The sequence below is a fragment of the Uranotaenia lowii genome, chromosome 3 (genome assembly GCF_029784155.1).
Source record: "Uranotaenia lowii strain MFRU-FL chromosome 3, ASM2978415v1, whole genome shotgun sequence".
NCBI classification, from domain to species: Eukaryota; Metazoa; Arthropoda; class Insecta; order Diptera; family Culicidae; genus Uranotaenia; species Uranotaenia lowii.
In genome coordinates, this window is record NC_073693.1 from 210,454,726 (window position 1) to 210,473,922 (window position 19,197).

At 35.8% G+C, this 19,197-nt stretch overlaps 1 protein-coding gene across 1 annotated transcript; it reads right to left on the reverse strand.

Moving 5' to 3' along the window:
- Positions 1 to 14,620: 14,620 nt before the first annotated feature.
- On the reverse strand, positions 14,621 to 16,429 carry LOC129756051 (tRNA modification GTPase GTPBP3, mitochondrial). Its single transcript, XM_055752806.1, has 3 exons — positions 16,273 to 16,429; positions 16,037 to 16,213; positions 14,621 to 15,855 (listed from the first exon to the last, which is right to left on the reverse strand). Exons 1-3 carry the CDS (start codon positions 16,343 to 16,345, stop codon positions 14,639 to 14,641), a joined length of 1,467 nt encoding a protein of 488 aa, XP_055608781.1. The 5' UTR covers positions 16,346 to 16,429; the 3' UTR covers positions 14,621 to 14,638.
- Between the last annotated feature and the right edge of the window lie 2,768 nt (positions 16,430 to 19,197).

The following is a 19,197-nucleotide window of genomic DNA, read 5'->3' on the forward strand; positions in this document are numbered from 1 at the left end:
AATATCATTGCATATATTTAGGGGTATTTAGCTCTATAGTATGCCTTGCAGGGGCGATTTTGGTTGAGCTAGCAACCAAGAAACAGTTTTTTTATAAATATTTCCAAACACCAACCGATGTTTGTTCAACAACTGGTACATGCATTTCTTTACGAAACGAGTACTGCAAGATTGAACGTTCAATAACTGAAACATTGGCGTTTTCTGTGATCCAATGATTGAACACTTTAATTTGTAAAGTTTTAAGAAAATAGGGATGATAAAGGCTCCCACTCTTCCAGAAATCATTTAAAAAGACTTAGTTGAAAACACTCATATAATTACCTCAGGCGTTTATTTGTCTTTAATCAGATTTTTCTCCCAATCACAAAAGCCTGTTTTCTTCATCCAATTGAAAAACCAAGCCAAAATTTGAACACATATTCTAGTTTCGGGGATTGTGGCTTTAAGAGTCCGAAATCTATATATATAAAAAGTAATTTCCGTTTGTTTGTTCGTTTGTATGTTTGTCTTCAATAGGCTCAGCTGCCTTAAGAGCTAGAGAGCTGAAATTTGGCATGGGTGCTCATTAGGACCAGGAATGATGAAAAATGTTTTTAGATTTTCGGATGACCCCTTTTGAAGGCGGTCGTCCATACAACAACGGTTTTATTCCCCCGAACCAAAAGTCATGGCACCCATTTTTTGAACCGACTTTCGTTTCCGTTCGTTTCGTTGGCGGGATTATTTTCACCATCACCATAGGCAGGCTATTAGAAACGACCATCCAGAGCTCACATGTACTGGATAGCAAATCAAAGCTTGCTCAGCATTAAAAATTTGAAAGTAAAAATTTTGGCGGGTGTTTTTTGTACCTTCTACTGTTCAAAGCACATGCTACCGGTACGAGATATTTGGATGCAATTATAAGCCTACATTTTGATTGGAAAATTAAACTAGCCTGTAGGAATATATTGACTTGAATAGTAGTGGCTTTTAAAGTGCTCTTTACCGCCGCTGGGGGGCTTTCAGGATCAACGATTTTTATATTTTTGGAATTCCTCATAGAGAAAGAAATTTTTTTTAGATTCAGAGTTATAAGTTCAAGGCTGTGATTTTAACGCTCCAATTGGAATGTTAATGGGGGATTAGAAAAATGATAAGATAATTAAATTTGAGGTTTTGAGTTTTATACAATTTGATTTCACTGGCCAATTTCTAACTTTTGAGTTATCATTGAATGGGATGTTTGTGTCCATGAAAAAAACAGAACTAAAAAAAACCTTTTTCATAATATAAAAATGGTGTTTTCGGGATGATTTGCTTTCGATAACTTCTAAAAGCTATTCGTTGAACTTTCAACATTTAAGGTAAACTAATAATAAAACAGGGCGAAATTGAAAAGCGAAAAAAAATACTCACATGCAATTGAAAACATGCAAAGTGAGTTTTCAACATGCTTCAACAAAGTTCGGAGGTTTTTTTAAGAAATTTCTAATTAAATGAAACTTAAATACACCATTTTACAGGGAGATCATCCATATTGAAAAGTGGGATAATCTTCAACAGATATTTTCATTAGATAGGGGATGGAAATAATAAAAAAGCAGTTTAATCTTTTGAAGATAAAACTATTCAGCCAAATCTATTCAAGCTTCCTGAAAAATGATGGTTGTAAAAAATGTTTTTCATGAAAGGATGAAGGATTGGGATGAAAATTTGTACACGAGAGTTTTGAGGCAATCAATTTCAGGTATTGAATTTAGTGTAAGGGGCCGGCAAAAGGTGGGCGTCCATATTAACGTTTCAATATTTTTGCAATATCGTCGTTACCATACATCGGATTGGGATGAAAATTGGCACACGGTAGTTTTCAGGGACGGACAATCGATTATAGATGTCATATGTTTTGCCAGAGGTCTACGACAGGAGTCGTCCATTAGTTTTTTACTGCTTTTAGCAATATTGACGTTACTATGCAATAGATTTCCTTGAAAGTTTGCGCACGGAAGTTTTGAGGGAAGGAAATTAATTTCAGATATCAAAGATTGTATAAGAGGCCACCGAAAGGGGTTTAACTTTTTGGCAATAATTGCGTTGTTATGAAACTGTCGAGTCGAAATTCATACACGGGGTTTTTTGGCACGTTCAATTGATTTCTGATTTAAAATTTAGTAGCAGACGACAGAAAAGTGAACGTCCAATATTTTTGCAATAATAACAACAATGATTATGGAAGTGCATCTGGAAAATGCTTGACAATTGGCGTATTTATACAACAAGTTGAAAGCGAAACGGAGTTCGTATGGGATCAGCTAGTTCTTGATAAAAATTTGATTAGAGGTAGAAAATGCTCCAACAGTGGCACAACGATTTTAAATTCATTTTTCTACTGTATATTATTGTTTTAATTGGTAAGTGTTTTATTAGTGTTCAATATCTGGTACCTGTTCCATAACTCGTGCTTCTACCCTACACACATTTCATGACTTTTTCTAACAGATTTAAAAATGTCTCGCTTTGTTCGGCTGTGTCCCGCTTTTTTTCTCAAAATGTCCCGCTTTTTTTGAAAACCATCTGGCAAGCCTACCTTAAACAGCGAGATCAATGGCTCATATTCTGTGGGCTTCCATCTGATTTCCATATAACGGACAGTAGCCGATTGTGTAGTGCAAGTATATATTTAATTAAAAAGACATTTTAAAATTATCTTGTATACTATTGCCACACCCAAAATAATCCGCACGTCGTGGCTACGTGAAAAACTACATAATTTTTATCCAATTGATTTTCACGTAGCTTGTACGAGTAAACCATGTGAACGCACCTCAATAAGAATTCGCACGCTATGAGCTTCAGCTACAATTTACGTGAATTTTAAGTATGTTCGACACGGAGCGATTATGAAAAAGGCATGAAATAATTTTGGTTTCGATATTAAATTGGGGTCGATTTTCTCGTTGCTTTTTCTTTTTTGAAATAAATAACAATAAAACTAAATTGCATTAAATTTATTTTCTAAATTATTCAACACAACCACTACCACTTATCACTATCACAATTATTGTGAAATTTATGGATGGAGTACACGAAACTGGCCTTCATTTCTATTGGGTTTGTTTCCAATTTAGTACAGTTGACTTGCCTGAAAAATATTGAATACTCAGATACTGAAACAGATTTGAAAAGATATCTTTAATCGAAATCACCAAAATGCAAACGCTTTTTTGAAGCTATTAAACGGTGGTCTACCGATTATGGCATCCTTCTCGAGTTGCCGGAACTTTTCAATCTGAAGAACCACCTCACGGACTGAGGCAGAATTTATTCTATTATTAACTGAAACTTTGAGTGCCAGAAATTAAGGCCACGGTTCCAGGTTTCCGTGAATCCACGAGATTACCAAAAAAACAAACACAACGTTTAACACGATTTTTCGAAATAGTAAATAAAAGTTGCTGACTGAAGGCAGCTTCTATTCTAATGAGAATTTAATAACACACACATGAGAAAATGTACTGTAAGCCATCCACTTAGACTTTACGTGAAATTCATGAGTCAGTTATGTGGAAGTAAATAAGTTACTACCAGGGCTTCCTTTATGCACTGTGTTTACTACAGACACACGTAGAATCGATATTATGCAGCAAAATCTTAGTTTACGTGAAAAATCCCGTATAAATAATTTCTTTATTATTTTGGGTGCACGAATTCATCTACATTTCGGTTCTGAGGATTTATATATGGCTTCAGCTAATGGAAAGATTTTGAAGAACAGAGGTGCGCTGCCATTGTCTCCGATCGTGGCTCAAATTTCTGACCTTCCATCTCCACCCGAAAATCGCAAGGCTCAGTCATCCGGTTGTGTTCATATCACAAACACCTCATCAATCCGTAATCCCGATTGTCATGTCGGATTACAGACAGCATTCGTATTCTTTTCGTTTGCGTTATACAAATATCAATACTCTCATTCCAATTTGTTCCAATAATTTCAAAACAAACGATTTGACACAACTTTTGCTCGATTGGAATGACACTGACAGATAAACGAAAATTCCAATCGGCACACGGCGCCTCTTTGTTTATGTAGCCTCTTTAGTACAAATATACTCAAAAGATGGACAATGTTGCAGGCTTGCAGCATACATCTAGGGGCAAAAAATATAAACCTTTTTCCATATTTATTGGTCTCAAAAACAAATAAAATTTCACCTTCATTCAGTTCTTTAGGTTCTCCCACTGTTCCCATGTTCTTTTCTTTTTTAAACTTAACAGTTTGATAGGGTTTTTAAGCCATTTATTATATGCAGGCTTTCTCATAGAAAATCTCCGTTTTTTAATATCCAAAAGTTATTACAGAATGACCACAAAATTAACTCTAAAACTATACCTATATAAAGAAAAAAGTTAAACTTCCACATAAAAAAACAATTTCCTTCTAAATGCCGTCGTTTTATCCAGAGAGTTGTTTGTGAGCTTCGAAAAAACGGATATCATACATAAAAAAGAGCAAAATGTGAATAGTAGGGGAGATAAGGGCATAACGAGCAGGCATAATAAGCACTCCTTTTTTCTACAAAAGTACATATTTTCTTAAACAAATTTTCATGAGGATTTGTTTCGTACTACCTATAGTCCTATTAATTTTTCACCAAAAATAGAAATATCCTTTTCATCTTTACAGAAATATGAACTAATAACGAGCTAGGTTCTCAAGTGACGAAAATATTTTAATTTTTGAGCACCAACAAATAAGCTTTTATGACCTTTAAATTCATAAAAGCTTATTTGTTTGATATGAAATGTACGCACTGTAACATGATTTACACATTGTTTCTCAATTTTCACCACCATAAAGTTTTTTAATCTTAACTTTAATCAATTTTAAAAAGCGTTTGTACTTTAATTTGTTGACCTGGGGCGAACACTATTAACCAGGGCACGATGAGCGTTTTCTGCCGTACAATCTAGCAGCGAATTGAACTAGATGAAGTCAACTGAATAATAGAGCTACAGCTTGACTTGTTTCATCTGTCGATTTGGCCTCGGAGAGGTAGTCAGTAGACTCGAGTTTGATTCCTGTTCGAGGGATTTTTTTTTCACATACCATTCATGATTGATTTTTTAATTGTTATGCTATACGGTTTAGTAGCATCACCCGTCAAACAAAACACCAGAAACATAATGCATGAGCATGTGTTAATTTTTTGAATTCTACAAACAGACCTAGATTATTTTGTTATTGCTTTGTTTGATGAATCTACGCCTCACCGTTTAGTGTAAAATTCATCGATCATGAATGATAAATGAAAAAAAAAATCCCCTCGAACAGGAATCGAACTCGAGTCTACTGATTACCTCTCCGACACCTTACCAATAGGCCAAATCGTCAGATGAAACAAGTCAAGCTGTAGCTTTATTATTCAGTTGACTTCATCGAATCGAATTCGCTGCTAGATTCCCCGGCGGAAAACGCTCATCGTGCCCCGATTAATAGTGCTTATACTGCCCCAGGGGGTTCTCATTATGCCTTTACAGTGACTGGATTTCCACTTTACGGCAAACAATTTTGGAACGCATTTCTAAACATTTTTATCTACTTTATCAAGTTTCGTCCAACTAGGCCATAGACTATTTGAGTGTCTGAACACGAAACAATGATGTAATTCCCATATTATAGCTGCTCTCTATGGTTAAATAAGCGTTTTCCTTAAGGTGGCCATTATGCCCTTATCTTCCCTACCATTTATATTTCTTCCATAAAATCTAGATTATTTATTAAAATTTATTGTGTAAATGTGAATAACACTAGTTTACAAAATTTTAATTAAAATCGTGAAAATCTTTGCAACACGATTGGACTCAAACTGAAAAGTTATGGCAGTTCAAAGATTGTATGTTGGTTGAAAGTTGTCGTCTAACTCACAATGAGAACATTATAGGCATTGCGTTTAAGACGACAAAATGCAGACAAAATGCAGACAAAATACAATCTTTGAACTGCAATACCTTTTCTGGCTTTAAGTCCAATCCTGTTGCAGTTTTCTGGTGAAATATTTGTCTCAATTAGGCCGGAGCAAATTTCAAATCCTTCTTTTGTCACGCGGAGTTGATACATCGCTAGGGAGGGGTTGGGGGGAGGTTGGGAAGATAACAAATAATGCAAAAAACAAATAAATTGTTTGTACCTATTGTTGTGTATCGTATAAAGTATGCACAAAACCTTTAAATGAAGTAAGTTTTCATCAAAGAATTCAATAAAATTTTTCTTTGGTCTTGTAATCTTTCGGATATTTGATTTTTTTTTCCGAAATTCACAAAAAAAAACTTCAAACTTTATTTATCCCCCACTTTGGTTCTTTTTTAAAGAAATTTCGAAGAGGGCGGGGTAACAAAAGAAGAAATTTATGTTTGTTCCAGCCTTAAGAAAAATATTTATAAAAATCAATCAGTTATCAATGGAAAACCAATATCTTTGGCTTTTCTTTTGAAATCCCATTCACGCTTGAGACTCAAGCAACCCCTCCCCATGGTCAGATATTACTGAAATATGGCGGGTTAATAAATGAAAATTTCTGAAAAACCGCTTTAAAACCTACGCATACTAGATTACACCTAAAATTCAGTGATCTTTTCAAATAGTTCGTTGAAAAATTAAAATTCTCTTTTGTACAGTAAATTCCAAAAAAATATCCTATTTGTAGAAAAACATAAGTGGCACTTTTCTGATATCGCATCCTTTTTTCATACTTTTTGTCCGCATCCTGCTTCATCGAAAAAAAACCTATGCTTGATTTATCTGTTGAACAATAAAAAAAAAGTAGGAGCAATTTTATACGATTTTCAATCATTTATATTTTAACAAGCATAATACAAGGTAGTATCGTTTTTGTTTCGCTCACTGTATGCAAAATGAACATTGACGCTGTACTAGTAATATGTTCGGAACAATTAACGTTACTCTAAGGTGTGACCAATTTCAGGATGTAGCATTAAAATAGCTTTGAGCGAAGGGATGAAAATAGGTACCTCTAGTAGAAGTGTAGTGTCACAAGATGGTCCGATTACTTCCAGCCAGCAACATGGAAAACTTTAGAGAGCCACATGTTTACTCGAACTTTGTCATTCGTGGAAATTGCAAGTAGTTGAGAATCTGACTGCTGCTGCTCAGTCAGTTTTATACTTGCTATGTATTTTGTGGGTAAGCGTGTTTTTTCGTTCTAATTAGAAAGTTATAATTACAAGTTTTTTAAGTATAGATTCTGTATTCCTGACTACTTATTTATCTAACAAACGAGATTAGGTTTATTAAAACAAATTTGGAAAAGACGAAAAAGTAAGTGACACTACCTTTACCCTGATCTAAAAGGTGGTGTCAATGTTCTTAGTGACAAACCGAAAGCCCGAATCGGTTAGGGGTGTTTTTCTGCCAAACACTTCCCCCGAGTCGTGCTCGTTCCAGTTTTCCAGCTGCCAAACCGAATGAAATGTCTCAGTATTAGCTTTCCTTCGTACGTATATGTTTTCTGGTGCCAACTAGTTTGTTGGCTTATATTCGAAATGAACTGAAAGTTTTCCTGTAACACATGTTTAAATATTAACTAATTGACTGGTCTAGTCCAGCAAAGTTTTCCAGGAAACTCCGGTAGTTTGGCACAACTAGGAGCTATTGACACCATTTGTATCGCAAACAGGAAAAAAAAATCTGTGCAAGCTTGTTATCGATGAGGTCAACAAAGAGGTGCACAAAAAACATTTACAAAAGTTTTTTTTTCAGATATCGAAGCAAATTGGGACACTCACTATTTTCGTTACTTTTTTCGGGTTCTTTCAGCAGTAACTTATTGAAATGAAACAGCTCGGCATGTGGTTTCAACTCCAACTTCATTCTCAAGTGTCTTAATTACCCTAATATCTTTTAAGCTTTGTATTAATTTTTTTTTGTTATCTAATTCCTTTTTTTATAATGTGTTTATTTGAAACGGCTCATACCGAAGGTTTCAAAGAGCCAAACCCTTGTTTTTTGTGTTTACAATTCATACATTGTATAGATGAAGAAAATAGATGAAGAATAAAGAAAAAGGGAAAACGTATTTATACACGAAGATCAATAGATTTAAAGAAAATGTATAATTCGAACATGTAATCTAGGTCCACCGCAGCCAACACATCCCTCACTGTTATCTAATCCCTTGTAAAATAAAATATTTTAAAATACGCGAAATATTGAAATAAAATATATTTAGCGCCGATTATTATGCGATAGAGGCGTAAAAAACAGATATGGAATGGAATCGATACATTAATGTTTCGATTCCATTCCATATCTGTTTTTTATACCTCTATTATATCAGGTGCTGTTCTTTGGTTTGCTAGAATAACTCTAACTTTACTCCGTGCCCATGGTACAGTTTGGATATTATTTTTTCGGTTTCCGTGACAAGTTGTTACGTGCAAAAATGTATGCTTCAATTAAGAGCCGGTATTATCTGTTCAGCAATAAATTATGTTTTATTAAATTATGTTGTCTGATTCTGACGATTCAGGCAGATTTCTGAACTCTGCTGATGTGCTTAAGTGAAAATTTTAATCTTAAATTTTTTTTTTCATGTTCCTCTTGATTTTTTTTTAGTGATGCACAAATTTTGCTCAGATTTGCCCCAATATTTCCCGGTTTTCGGATCGAAAAACTGAATCACTTCAGGCCGGATTTTTCAGAAAATTGCCTGAAAAATCTGGCCGGAGCTGCCCGGTCCGGATATGGCATTAAACCAAAGCCAATCATTATTTGCAAATAATTTTTGTGCAGAATGTTTAAAAATATGTCTATTTTATTTTGTAAATTCTTTATTTGAAACGGCTCATACCTTTAGGCTTTAAGGAGCCAAACTCGTTTTGTTTGATTACAATTGTGTGCTTATATCTAGTTCATTTTTTAAGGAAAAAGAAGAAAGATAGCGAAATATGAAAATAAAATGAATTATAGATGAAGATCAATAGCTTTTAGGAAAAGGTATAATTCGAACAAGTAGTCCAAGTCTATCTCCGCCAGCAAATCTCTCACTGGAACATAGGATGGTTTTCCGCGGGCCCGAAGGGAATCTATGAAGTTCGTTCCAGCGACAAGATGGACCTCGCACAAAAATATGTCAATATCTAACAATCCATACTAATGAAAACTGTTTGATTGTCAGCAGTTGGCAAAAGCTACTGCTAAGAGAAGCCTAAAAATATGAAAAAAAAAATCAAAAATGGTCTTATTTTTCGAAAAATTATTATTTTGGTAACCGATCTAAAAAAAAGTTTGGCAGTTAGGTTCAATTTTGCATTTAAAAAACCTGAACACCCCTCATTTTGAAGGTGTGTGTATGTAGAATGCTCGCTAACTTTCAGCTACTCAGTTCAGGGTGACGGCTACTCAGTTGTCGCCAAAACCGCACCTACTCAGTTCTGACTAAACGGCTTTTACTCAGAACTGACTAACAGCCCTTTTTGCGACAACTGAGTCATGGTTACTCAGAATGCGCGAATAATTCTGAAACGGTTTTTGGCCGCTTTTTCCATGCTAGAATAGTTGAAACCTGTATTATTTTCCAGACAAATGATGGATTTGTTGATATGATGAATAACAAAAGTCCAAATGTTGTGCAATCACATATATTTAAAAAAAAAATCCACAAAGTTTTTTTTTCGTCCGTCGGGTTCTTCTCCCGGGCCGGGACCCATTATTCCGTTATATTTCGTAATAATTGTATTTGGACCATCATCATTTCGTCACAGAACCCTGTAATAAAAATAATATGTTATTACCAGCCATAGAAATTACCTGTAAAATGAATATTCACCATGTAAATTTTTTAGTTTTTGCCGCACGAAAACAACCAAGTCCGACCGCCTCGCACAAACTGATCAACATTTACTCAGTTGTCGCCTTCAAACACTCGAGTTCTCTGAGTGCCGAATTTTCTGACGTCTGAGTAATTTTTCCGCTGATGTATGAGTTCATTAAGATCAGCCGTCGGCTGCTTCATACATGTGGCGACGTCTGAGTAAAAGGTAGCCGGGCTCTGAGTATTTCAAATTTAGCGAGTGTTGCTCCTATTTTGATTCTGGAATTCACTCTTCAGTTGTCAAAATGCCGTCCAAGGAAGAAGAGCAGCGTATCAAAATTTTGCTTGCGCATCGCGAAAATCCGAGCTACTCGCACGCAAAGCTGGCAAAATCGCTAAAAGTTGCCAAATCAACCGTTACAAATGTAATTAAAGTGTTAGGGGAACGTTTGACGGCAGCCAGGAAGTCTGGATCAGGGGGAAAACGAAAACCGGAAGCCGCTGAGACGACAAAGAGAGTTGCCGGTAGTTTCAAGCGAAACCCTAACTTCTCTCTCCGAGATGCCGCAAATAAGCTGGTTGTATCGTCTACAACCGCGCATCGAGCCAAAAAACGAGCCAAACTATCGACTTACAAGAAGGCAGTGACTCCAAATCGCGATGATAAACAAAATACGACGGCCAAAGCACGATCCCGGAGGCTGTACACGACGATGCTGACGAAGTTTAACTGCGTGATAATGGACGACGAAACCTACGTCAAAGCCGACTACAAGCAGCTTCCGGGACAGAAGTTTTATACGGCAAAAGGAAGGGGAAAGGTAGCAGATATTTTCAAGCACATGAAACTGTCAAAGTTCGCGAAGAAATATCTGGTTTGGCAAGCCATCTGTACCTGTGGCTTGAAAAGCAGCATTTTCGTAGCTTCCGGGACTGTCAAAGAAACTTACGTGAAAGAGTGTTTGAATAAAAGTCTGCTGTCTTTCCTGAAGAAACACGGTTATTCCGTACTGTTTTGGCCGGATTTGGCATCTTGCCATTACGGTAAAAAGGCCATGGAGTGGTACGCCGCCAACAACGTGCAGGTGGTTCCCAAGGACAAGAACCCTGACTACGCCAGAGCTCCGCCCAATAGAGAAATACTGGGCTATTGTCAAGCGGAACCTGAAGAAGACCAAAAAAGTGCTAAGGACAAGCAGCAGTTCAAGGCAAACTGGCTTTCTGCGACCAAGAAGGTGGACAAGGTGGCTGTACAAAATCTGATGGCAGGGGTTAAGCGTAAGGCCCGGCTATTCGGATTTGGAAAAGCGGAAGCCTAACTGAATATTTTTCCTGAATTTTATACTAATTAAAGTTGAAAAAGAATTTTAATTTGATTTTTTAAATAAACGATTTCACCGATTTACACGCGTTTTCCCTTGACCAAATTTTGACCGTATCACCCTTTATTCTGTAATTCTGAGAATAAATTAATTTAAATACATTTCTATTGCAAGGTTTGTTATTTTGGCTACACTAGGGAATACAAATAACAAAGTCAGTCACGTCAGTGATTAACCTATTTTTGTGAAAGAAAGACGTGTCTGAATGAATCTCTGAATTGATATTATTAAAATTTGTAAAATCACAACAATGGTGTAGTTGATAGAATATGTACACTCAGAAATGAAAAAAATATAAATTTATTATTTTTCATGTATTTTCAAGCTTCACCGTGCCCACTCCCAGAATTATTTCTCGGCGTGTAGTTTCTGAAATATTTCTCATCGAGAAATATCTCGGTTATTAAAATTTGTGCATTGAGAAATATCTACGACAGTGACATCTGGTGGTGGTAAATGGAACAAAATTTAAAACGGCGGTTTTACTAAACGAATGCAACGAATGATATTGAAAAGATTTCAGGATTAAATGATTCACGATTTTATAATTAAATTCATTAATTAAATTCATTACTAAGTAAGGCACCATGTTGATGTTGCTTAGCAATCTGAAAATGAAAAGCATTCTTTGAAGCCTTTTCTAAGATTCTCGTATACAAATTAAGTACACCCACGAGCAGCGCTGAACTTTGCTTCGCTCGACCGGGGATGAGCAGCTTCGGTGTTGGTTCAATTAATCAGCATCACCTGCGTGAATCCTTCTGGAGAGGCTGAATCCATTCCGGACAATCGACACCCCCCACAAATATTCCACATTTCTGATGGCAGTGGACCGAACTGATTTTTCGACCCAGTCATCGCCCATGGTGCTGCTGCAGCTCCTAACGTTCGAATACCGCCTGTAGTTAATAAAACGGAGTTATTATTTTCTTTTTAGAAAACAGCAGAAGGCAGGAATACTTACATCCGCAAACGATTTTTGCACGTTTTGGCTGAAAAAAAAATACAAACATAACGAAACGACTGCCATGCATGGCAAGAAAAAGAATAAGAAAATGACAGTTCGAAATATTTCGGTTCTATTTTTTATGCGCTGGGACATTTCTCGCTGAGAAATGTTTCAAGTGCATTAAAAATTAATAATCCGATACATATTTTTTAGACACTGCGGCAATTACTCGCATAGAAATAACGTGATGATTAAATAAAACATATTTTTATATTTTATTTATTTCTGAGTGTACAGAGAGCGCAGATTAGCAAGGCTGCTGCTAAGAAACATTTGTTTCTGATTCGGGCCCCGGTGAAATAAAAACAGATTAGTTCTGGAAGTGCAGATATTTAAAGCTGCTGTTAAGATTGATTGTTTCGTATTCGGCACCCGATGGAAAGACGGATTGGCACAGGGAGCGCTGTTTCGCATGGCTGCTTCTACGAACAACTTGTTTCTGGTTCGACACCGGTAAAAAATACAAAGCAACAGGAAAAGCACAGTTCCAAAAGGCTGTTGCTAGAAATATTTTTCGGACTGTTCCGGCTCTGGTAAACAAAGACAGAACAACAGGAAAAACAAAAGTTGTTGTTTTTCGGCCTTAAAAATCGTTTTTAATACAAAATCTAAAAATTTTCAAAGTGAAATTGAAGTTTTCTTATATGATTCAGCAAATAATTTCTAAAGACCATACATTAGACCGGCTTTTCATACATTGAAATAAAATATGAATATGAAGTATTTAAGTTTTCAATTTTCTGGAAGAAGATTTCATTTTTCAAAAAAAAAAAAAGATTAACCATTCTGAAAATTATTTACAAAATTTAATTGATGATTCAAATAAACAAATATGTCGAAGTTATTTACAAATATGTCGAAGTCTGCAAAACGATTTTCGATTTTCACTTTAATATTAAATGCCATTTAATAAATACATATTTAATTATTCGTTGAAAGTCTTTGAAAGTTTTTATGCGTCAAGATTTCAGTTTCAATAGAAAAGGTTTATCAAATCGTAAAACAAAATTAACCATAAAAAATAATTTTCAATGCAATGCAATGCTTTTTTTAATTTTTTTTTTTTCTAATTTATAAAAATTTCTGCAGAACAAAAGTTGTTTGTAACAAAAGGAGGATGAAAATCCCGTACAAGAAAAAAATGTATCTCGAAACTCAATGGATCAAATTTTATAAATTCTGTATCTTTAAGTTAACCAAAGTGTTGCATTGAATTTTATAGAACAGCGTTTAATTATCAAATTTATAACATTTGAATTATCCTTCTAATAGTAACACATTCGCGGTAAGCAACAAATCTAAAATTCTCGCAGAGTCTTGAAAAAAAGCTGTGCCAGCATGCGATTTTTTCAGATGTCTCCCAAATCGCTTCAAGTCTTTCAAGGTACACCTGTGAAGGGCTGTCGTTTACATGCGTTACCGGAAAATTAAGAAAATAAAATGAAACAGAATGAAAAAAGAACCGGTGCTGCAAACCGGAAAGAAAAAATCCTGCTTGGCCGAAGGCGCATCTGCTTGGCTCAGGCATTGGACTGGTTCAATATTAATAGGTGAAACTGTGTAGTAACCCAAAGTTTAGTAAGTATGTATTATTTCAAACTTATGCATCAGTCGTTTTTAATGTCAAGTCAAGTTTTAAGGGGATTAGAATTGTCCCTTTAGGTGCATTGCATAAACAAAGGCGAATTTTATTACTGAAAAATTTGCTTCTTTATATAAATTGAATAGTCCAGGCAATTTTTATTTAAAGGAGTAGATGCATATTTTCTTATATTTTGTTATAAAAAAATGTCCAGTCTATTTATTATGACTGATTGATTATATTTTTTTTTTCTCCTAGAAATGAATCCATCTACAGATTACCATAAATCACGATTTCGCCAGGGCAGCTGACGTACGCGGAGAGCACATGTGCGTACCTTTGTATTGCACCATTCAACGTCAACCGAAGAAAGCATATAAACTTGCATGCGCCATCGTCATCGTTTAGCAGCGAGTTAATTGCCTGCAGTGTGTTGGGATGAATGGAAGAAAATCTGCTCGCTTTTACAATGACTACCCCGGGGTAGTGTAATTGATGTTAACTTTTCAGAATATTTTTTCGCTCTCTTGCTAGTGTTTTTCCTGTACAAAGAATATCCGTTCGTGCAGGATTGGGCTCGCATCTACGCTGGCTTTGTTTGGCTTAAGCCATGTTTAACGGGGGGAACGATTGAGATCATCCTTTTTATCCGTTGAAATTAGCATTTTTTTTCCTCAAGCCTGGAAAACGTGATTTTAAGAACCGGAAGTTCGTTGTTTCTTGGTGTTCAGAAAGTAATTTCTTTTTTAGTTAAGTAGGATATTTCTGAAAAAAATCATAGTTAATGAAAATTTAAAATTTCTTTCAGTATGTAAACCTAAACAAAATAAACATATAATTTTAGGATGAAAATTTATTTTCCTATGCAAAAACTGCTAAATATAACATCTAAGATTTCTTCGGTATCGATTGTTCCCGTAATTCTACCGATGCATCTGGTAGCGTTTCTGAGATGTTGAGTTGCTATCGCTAGATCCGGATAGTTTTCCTGTTCCAAATAACGTCGATACTTGTCTAGATACTCAACGCATCGCTTCAAATGGTAGCGATGTCTTTGCTGACTCAGATTGGGACTTTCTTTGGTTGGATTACCACATAACTGTTTCAAATGTTGGTTCATTTCATTCAGTACTCCTTCTATTCCTTGCTTAGAATAACAGGAAAGAAGTCTAATGTTTGGAATGGTTTCTAACCGTATAAGGTCTTCTTTATCGAGAAGATCTGATTTGTTAACAATAACCAATGACCTGACTGAGGAAAATTGTTTCTTTCCTATTCCAAATGATGACAAATATGAATCGAGACAAGTTTCAAAATTGTTACTATTAGCTTTGAGTAAATTGTTCAAATTTTCCGAATCTATTATCAGGATCAAGAAGTCTGCTGAACTAAGGTAATCTTTAGCTCTTTCAATACCTTCGTGCTCCACTATATCAGTTGTTTTAGCTCGCAAACCAGCCGTATCAGCCAGAATTACCGGATACCCTCCAATATCGTGATGAGTTTCGATTATGTCTCTGGTTGTACCGGCAATATTGGTAACAATCGAGACCTTCCTGTTGCTGATTAAATTGACGAAACTACTTTTTCCAACATTTGGGGCCCCTATTATTGCCGTTCTAACTCCTGCTCTCAGTCGCTCACCCCTTCGGTGATCATTTAGATGAGCTTGGATATCAACTGTCAAAGTTTCTACCTCACGTTTCACGGAATCTAAGACCCCATCATCCACATCTTGATCTTCCGCGAAATCAATGTATGCTTCCACGTGGGCGATACATTTTAGCAACCGTTCTCGCATCTCATTGTACAACCGTGACAACTCTCCGTTTGCTTGCAGCAGTGCTTGCTTTCGTTGAGCTTCCGTTTCGGCTTCGATCAAATCGGCCAATCCTTCGACCTCGGTGAGATCCATTTTACCGGCGTAAAAAGCACGCTTTGTGAACTCTCCTGCTTCCGCCAGTCGAACGCCTTCGAAGGATCCCAAACTTTCGTACATGGCGTTGATAACAGCTAGGCCACCGTGAACGTGAAATTCGGCGGAATCTTCTCCTGTGAAGCTATTTGGACCTGGAAAGATACCAGATATTACTTTACTAGACATTTTTCAATATCACAGTAGAGAAAATTATTACAAATTAATATTGAATCAAGTGTGTAATCATTTTTGAAATGCTCTCATTAAACACAATTTTTCTGTTGATAAGCAACAGAAACATTTCATGTTCCATTTCATATCGAGCTCACTTACCCGGAAACCACAGGATCAGTCCCCTGTCGATCAGCTCACGGGAATTGCAGTGAAAAATCTTCCTAAGAACGGCCTTCCTAGGAACCGGTAGCTTTGGATTGCATGTTTTGCGTCGAACCAACTCGCTGGCTGCTTCTCCCGAGACGCGTATCACAGCCACGCCACATTTACCGGAACCTAAAAGTTGGGAAAAAGATTATTCTTTCTTTAAATATGGACATTTCATTCATACTTACCAGAAGATAGTCCAAAAATCGTGTCCTTTGTTGAGTAACATCTTCGAATCAACCTGGAGACGAACGGAAACATGTTTTCATTTCACTCTCTGTGCGATGTTTTTAAACAGTCTGTTTATATGAATCAGCTGATCAACAGCTGTTTTGATGGGCAGCCATATATGATGTCCTAAACTTAAAATGTTCGAAAACTTTGGTTTGATCCATTGAGCGAACGTATCAGATAAGCCGTCAGCTTAACATTCCATTTTTTTGGAATAGAAATTTCGATACGCAATATATGGAGGCCATTCGGAACGACATGCGCAGAAGGCCAAGAAAAAACATAGAATGGAAGCCGAGACACAGTGTTTTAGTTGCAGTACTGACGAGTAGGTGGCAGTTCGCGCGCTACCTTTGAGTGATGCAACGAAGCTTCAATAAAGCTCACATAGGTATAATGGAGAACTTACAGACATAAAGCGTAAAAGTAAAGGCGTCAGGCATTGAGAGCTTTCTAAAATATGATGTTCAAATACATACCACGTGGACGGAAAAAGTAAAAACGTCGTCTTCGTGGATAAGCGTGAACATATTCTCCTTTTCCGAATATCCGAATGCAGCTACAAAACTTGTTTTCATTTGTTAAAATATTCCACAGTTCAAATCATTAGTTTTTTTGTTCTTCTTTTTGCACATTTATAAACGCCCAAGGGATAGTTCTATGTAAAGAATATTATATTCGTTATCTGGACTAGGTTTTGCGTCTGTTTATTAGTTAGTTTGATACTTTCTAGTAAATTCACTAGATAATTTCGTTATACTTAAAAAAAAAACAAGAAAAAACCCTTGTTGGTTTATGCATTGTAAATTGTTTTTTCGTCGCTTCCACGCGCTGAAATATAATTGTTTTGAAACAAAAATGTATCAAGGGTAAGTAAAATGTAATGCGTTGAAACTTCTGTTATTTTACAGGTGTCAGATTTTAAATCGCTACCATTTTATTTATGTTAAATACCTAGTATGTGAGAAAGTAAGTTGAATTTTAAACCATTTTTATCCCTGAAGTTATGCAGTTACAGCCCAAGTAACAATTTTAGCTTTATTATGGTCAGGAAAATATCGTTTGGACTATCGCATTAATCTTCATACAAAGCTAAAGCGCATTCTATAACATCACCTGGACTCTAATAAAGCCAAAATCAGGCTATTTGGCCCTACCCTAGAAACGTCATCAAGACGTATCATTGTTGGTCATCAATGTTGGTCACCAAAGCTTTTAAAGAGCTATTATTAAACAAGTTAGAAATTTTTGTTTTTTCGATTCTGTGAGTTCTCGGAGTTTTTTTTTATTTTTTTCCAGCAACCATAATGGTTGATGAATGATGATTGCATTATTCAGATATGATCTGGTAAAATTAATAGCTAAAAAAACCAATGTTTTAACCATATATTGAGCTTCTTTTCTACTGCCAGTCAAGATTTTAGGTAAAATGTATATGAAATAGTATCTTAAAATAAATGCGCCTCGTTAAATCTGATGGTCAATCATGATGGAATTGATGGAAAAAGGCCTGAAAAAATATTTTCCAATGCTTGCATTGTGAATCCATCAACATGGCGTCATTTTGTGCCCTTCGATTTTCCAACCAACATGGCGTGAGTCAATTCATAGTTTTATTATGGTTTAATGATGACCCCAAAAAAAGCTACGATTTGACGTTTCTCTCGCAAGCCAACCAATTACACGCTAAGGATGAGTTCCTCATTTCTGAGTTGTTAATCCTTAGTACAGTAAATGAGGACAGACATTTTAAATAAAATCGGATTGGTTTTTAATCACCCGTGGAATAAATCATGAGTTGAAGTCAAATTTCGTTGTCTGACGCCATCTTGAAATCTAAGATGGCAGCTTCCGCTGAACTTTAAAATGGTGTAAATGACTTGAAATCGCATGAAACCCCAACAAAATGGGTATCGGGTGAAAGGGCTAAACGAGTAGAAGTTGAATTTAGCTATCAGCTGGATTTCAAGATGGCGGCATCCGCTCAACTTTTAATACTTAATGCTGACAAAAAGTCGCATTAAACCACCACTATACGGGTATTGGATGAAAGGGCTGAACTAGAAGTCGATTTTTTTTCATTCCGACGCCATCTTGAAATACAAGATGGCAGCTTCCACTGAATTTAAAATATTGTTAATCAATGAAAATCGCTTGAACACAACTTTTTTCACGTAATACTACATTAAAACTACTATTTTAAGACAATTTAGATAATTTTAAATCACTTTTATTATTTTTTCATTATGTTTCTAATGCATTTAGCACTTTTCTTGTTTTGTTTTGTAGTTTTTGATTTTTTTGCCATTTATGTAATTCTATTATTCCTATCATGCTATTATGTTTAAATTGTATTGGTCTTATTCTAGCGAAAACTATAAAGGTTATGTTGTTTCTGTTCACCGTCTGATTTAGGCACATGTGCCAAATTCGATGTTGCCAAAATCGAATGTTGCCAAAAACGAATGGGGTCTGTATTGTGGTGGTTTTTGTGGGATTTTCAGTCACTTACAGATTTTCAGAGAAACGCGAAAAGAGATATTTGACTTCTATCATTTAGCCTTAGCACCCAATACAATATATTTGGGAGTTTCATGCTATTTTCAGTCATTTACAGTATTTTTAAGTTCAGCTGAAGCCACCATCTTGGAATTCAAGATAGCGACAGAATGCAAAAAATAAACTTTTTATAGCTTATTCCAATTGACAAACACCCATATTTTGGAGGTTTCATACGATATTCAATGATTTAGAGCATTTTTAAAGTTTATAGAAAGCTGCCATCTTGGATTTCAAGATGGCGTAAGATAGCAATATTCGACTTCTACTCGATAAGCCCTTCCACCCACTACCACCTGGGTTTCATGTCATTTTAAGTCATT

What these genes read in the sequence shown, in the direction of transcription:
- LOC129756051 (XM_055752806.1), bottom strand. Translation starts at nt 16,345, where the DNA reads ATGTTTCCGTTCGTCTCCAGGTTGATTCGAAGATGTTACTCAACAAAG. An exon ending in GATTTTTGGACTATCTTCTG is followed by an intron (nt 16,214 to 16,272) that starts GTAAGTATGAAT and finishes CCCAACTTTTAG; the next exon opens with GTTCCGGTAAATGTGGCGTG. An exon ending in ACTGATCCTGTGGTTTCCGG is followed by an intron (nt 15,856 to 16,036) that starts GTAAGTGAGCTC and finishes GTATCTTTCCAG; the next exon opens with GTCCAAATAGCTTCACAGGA.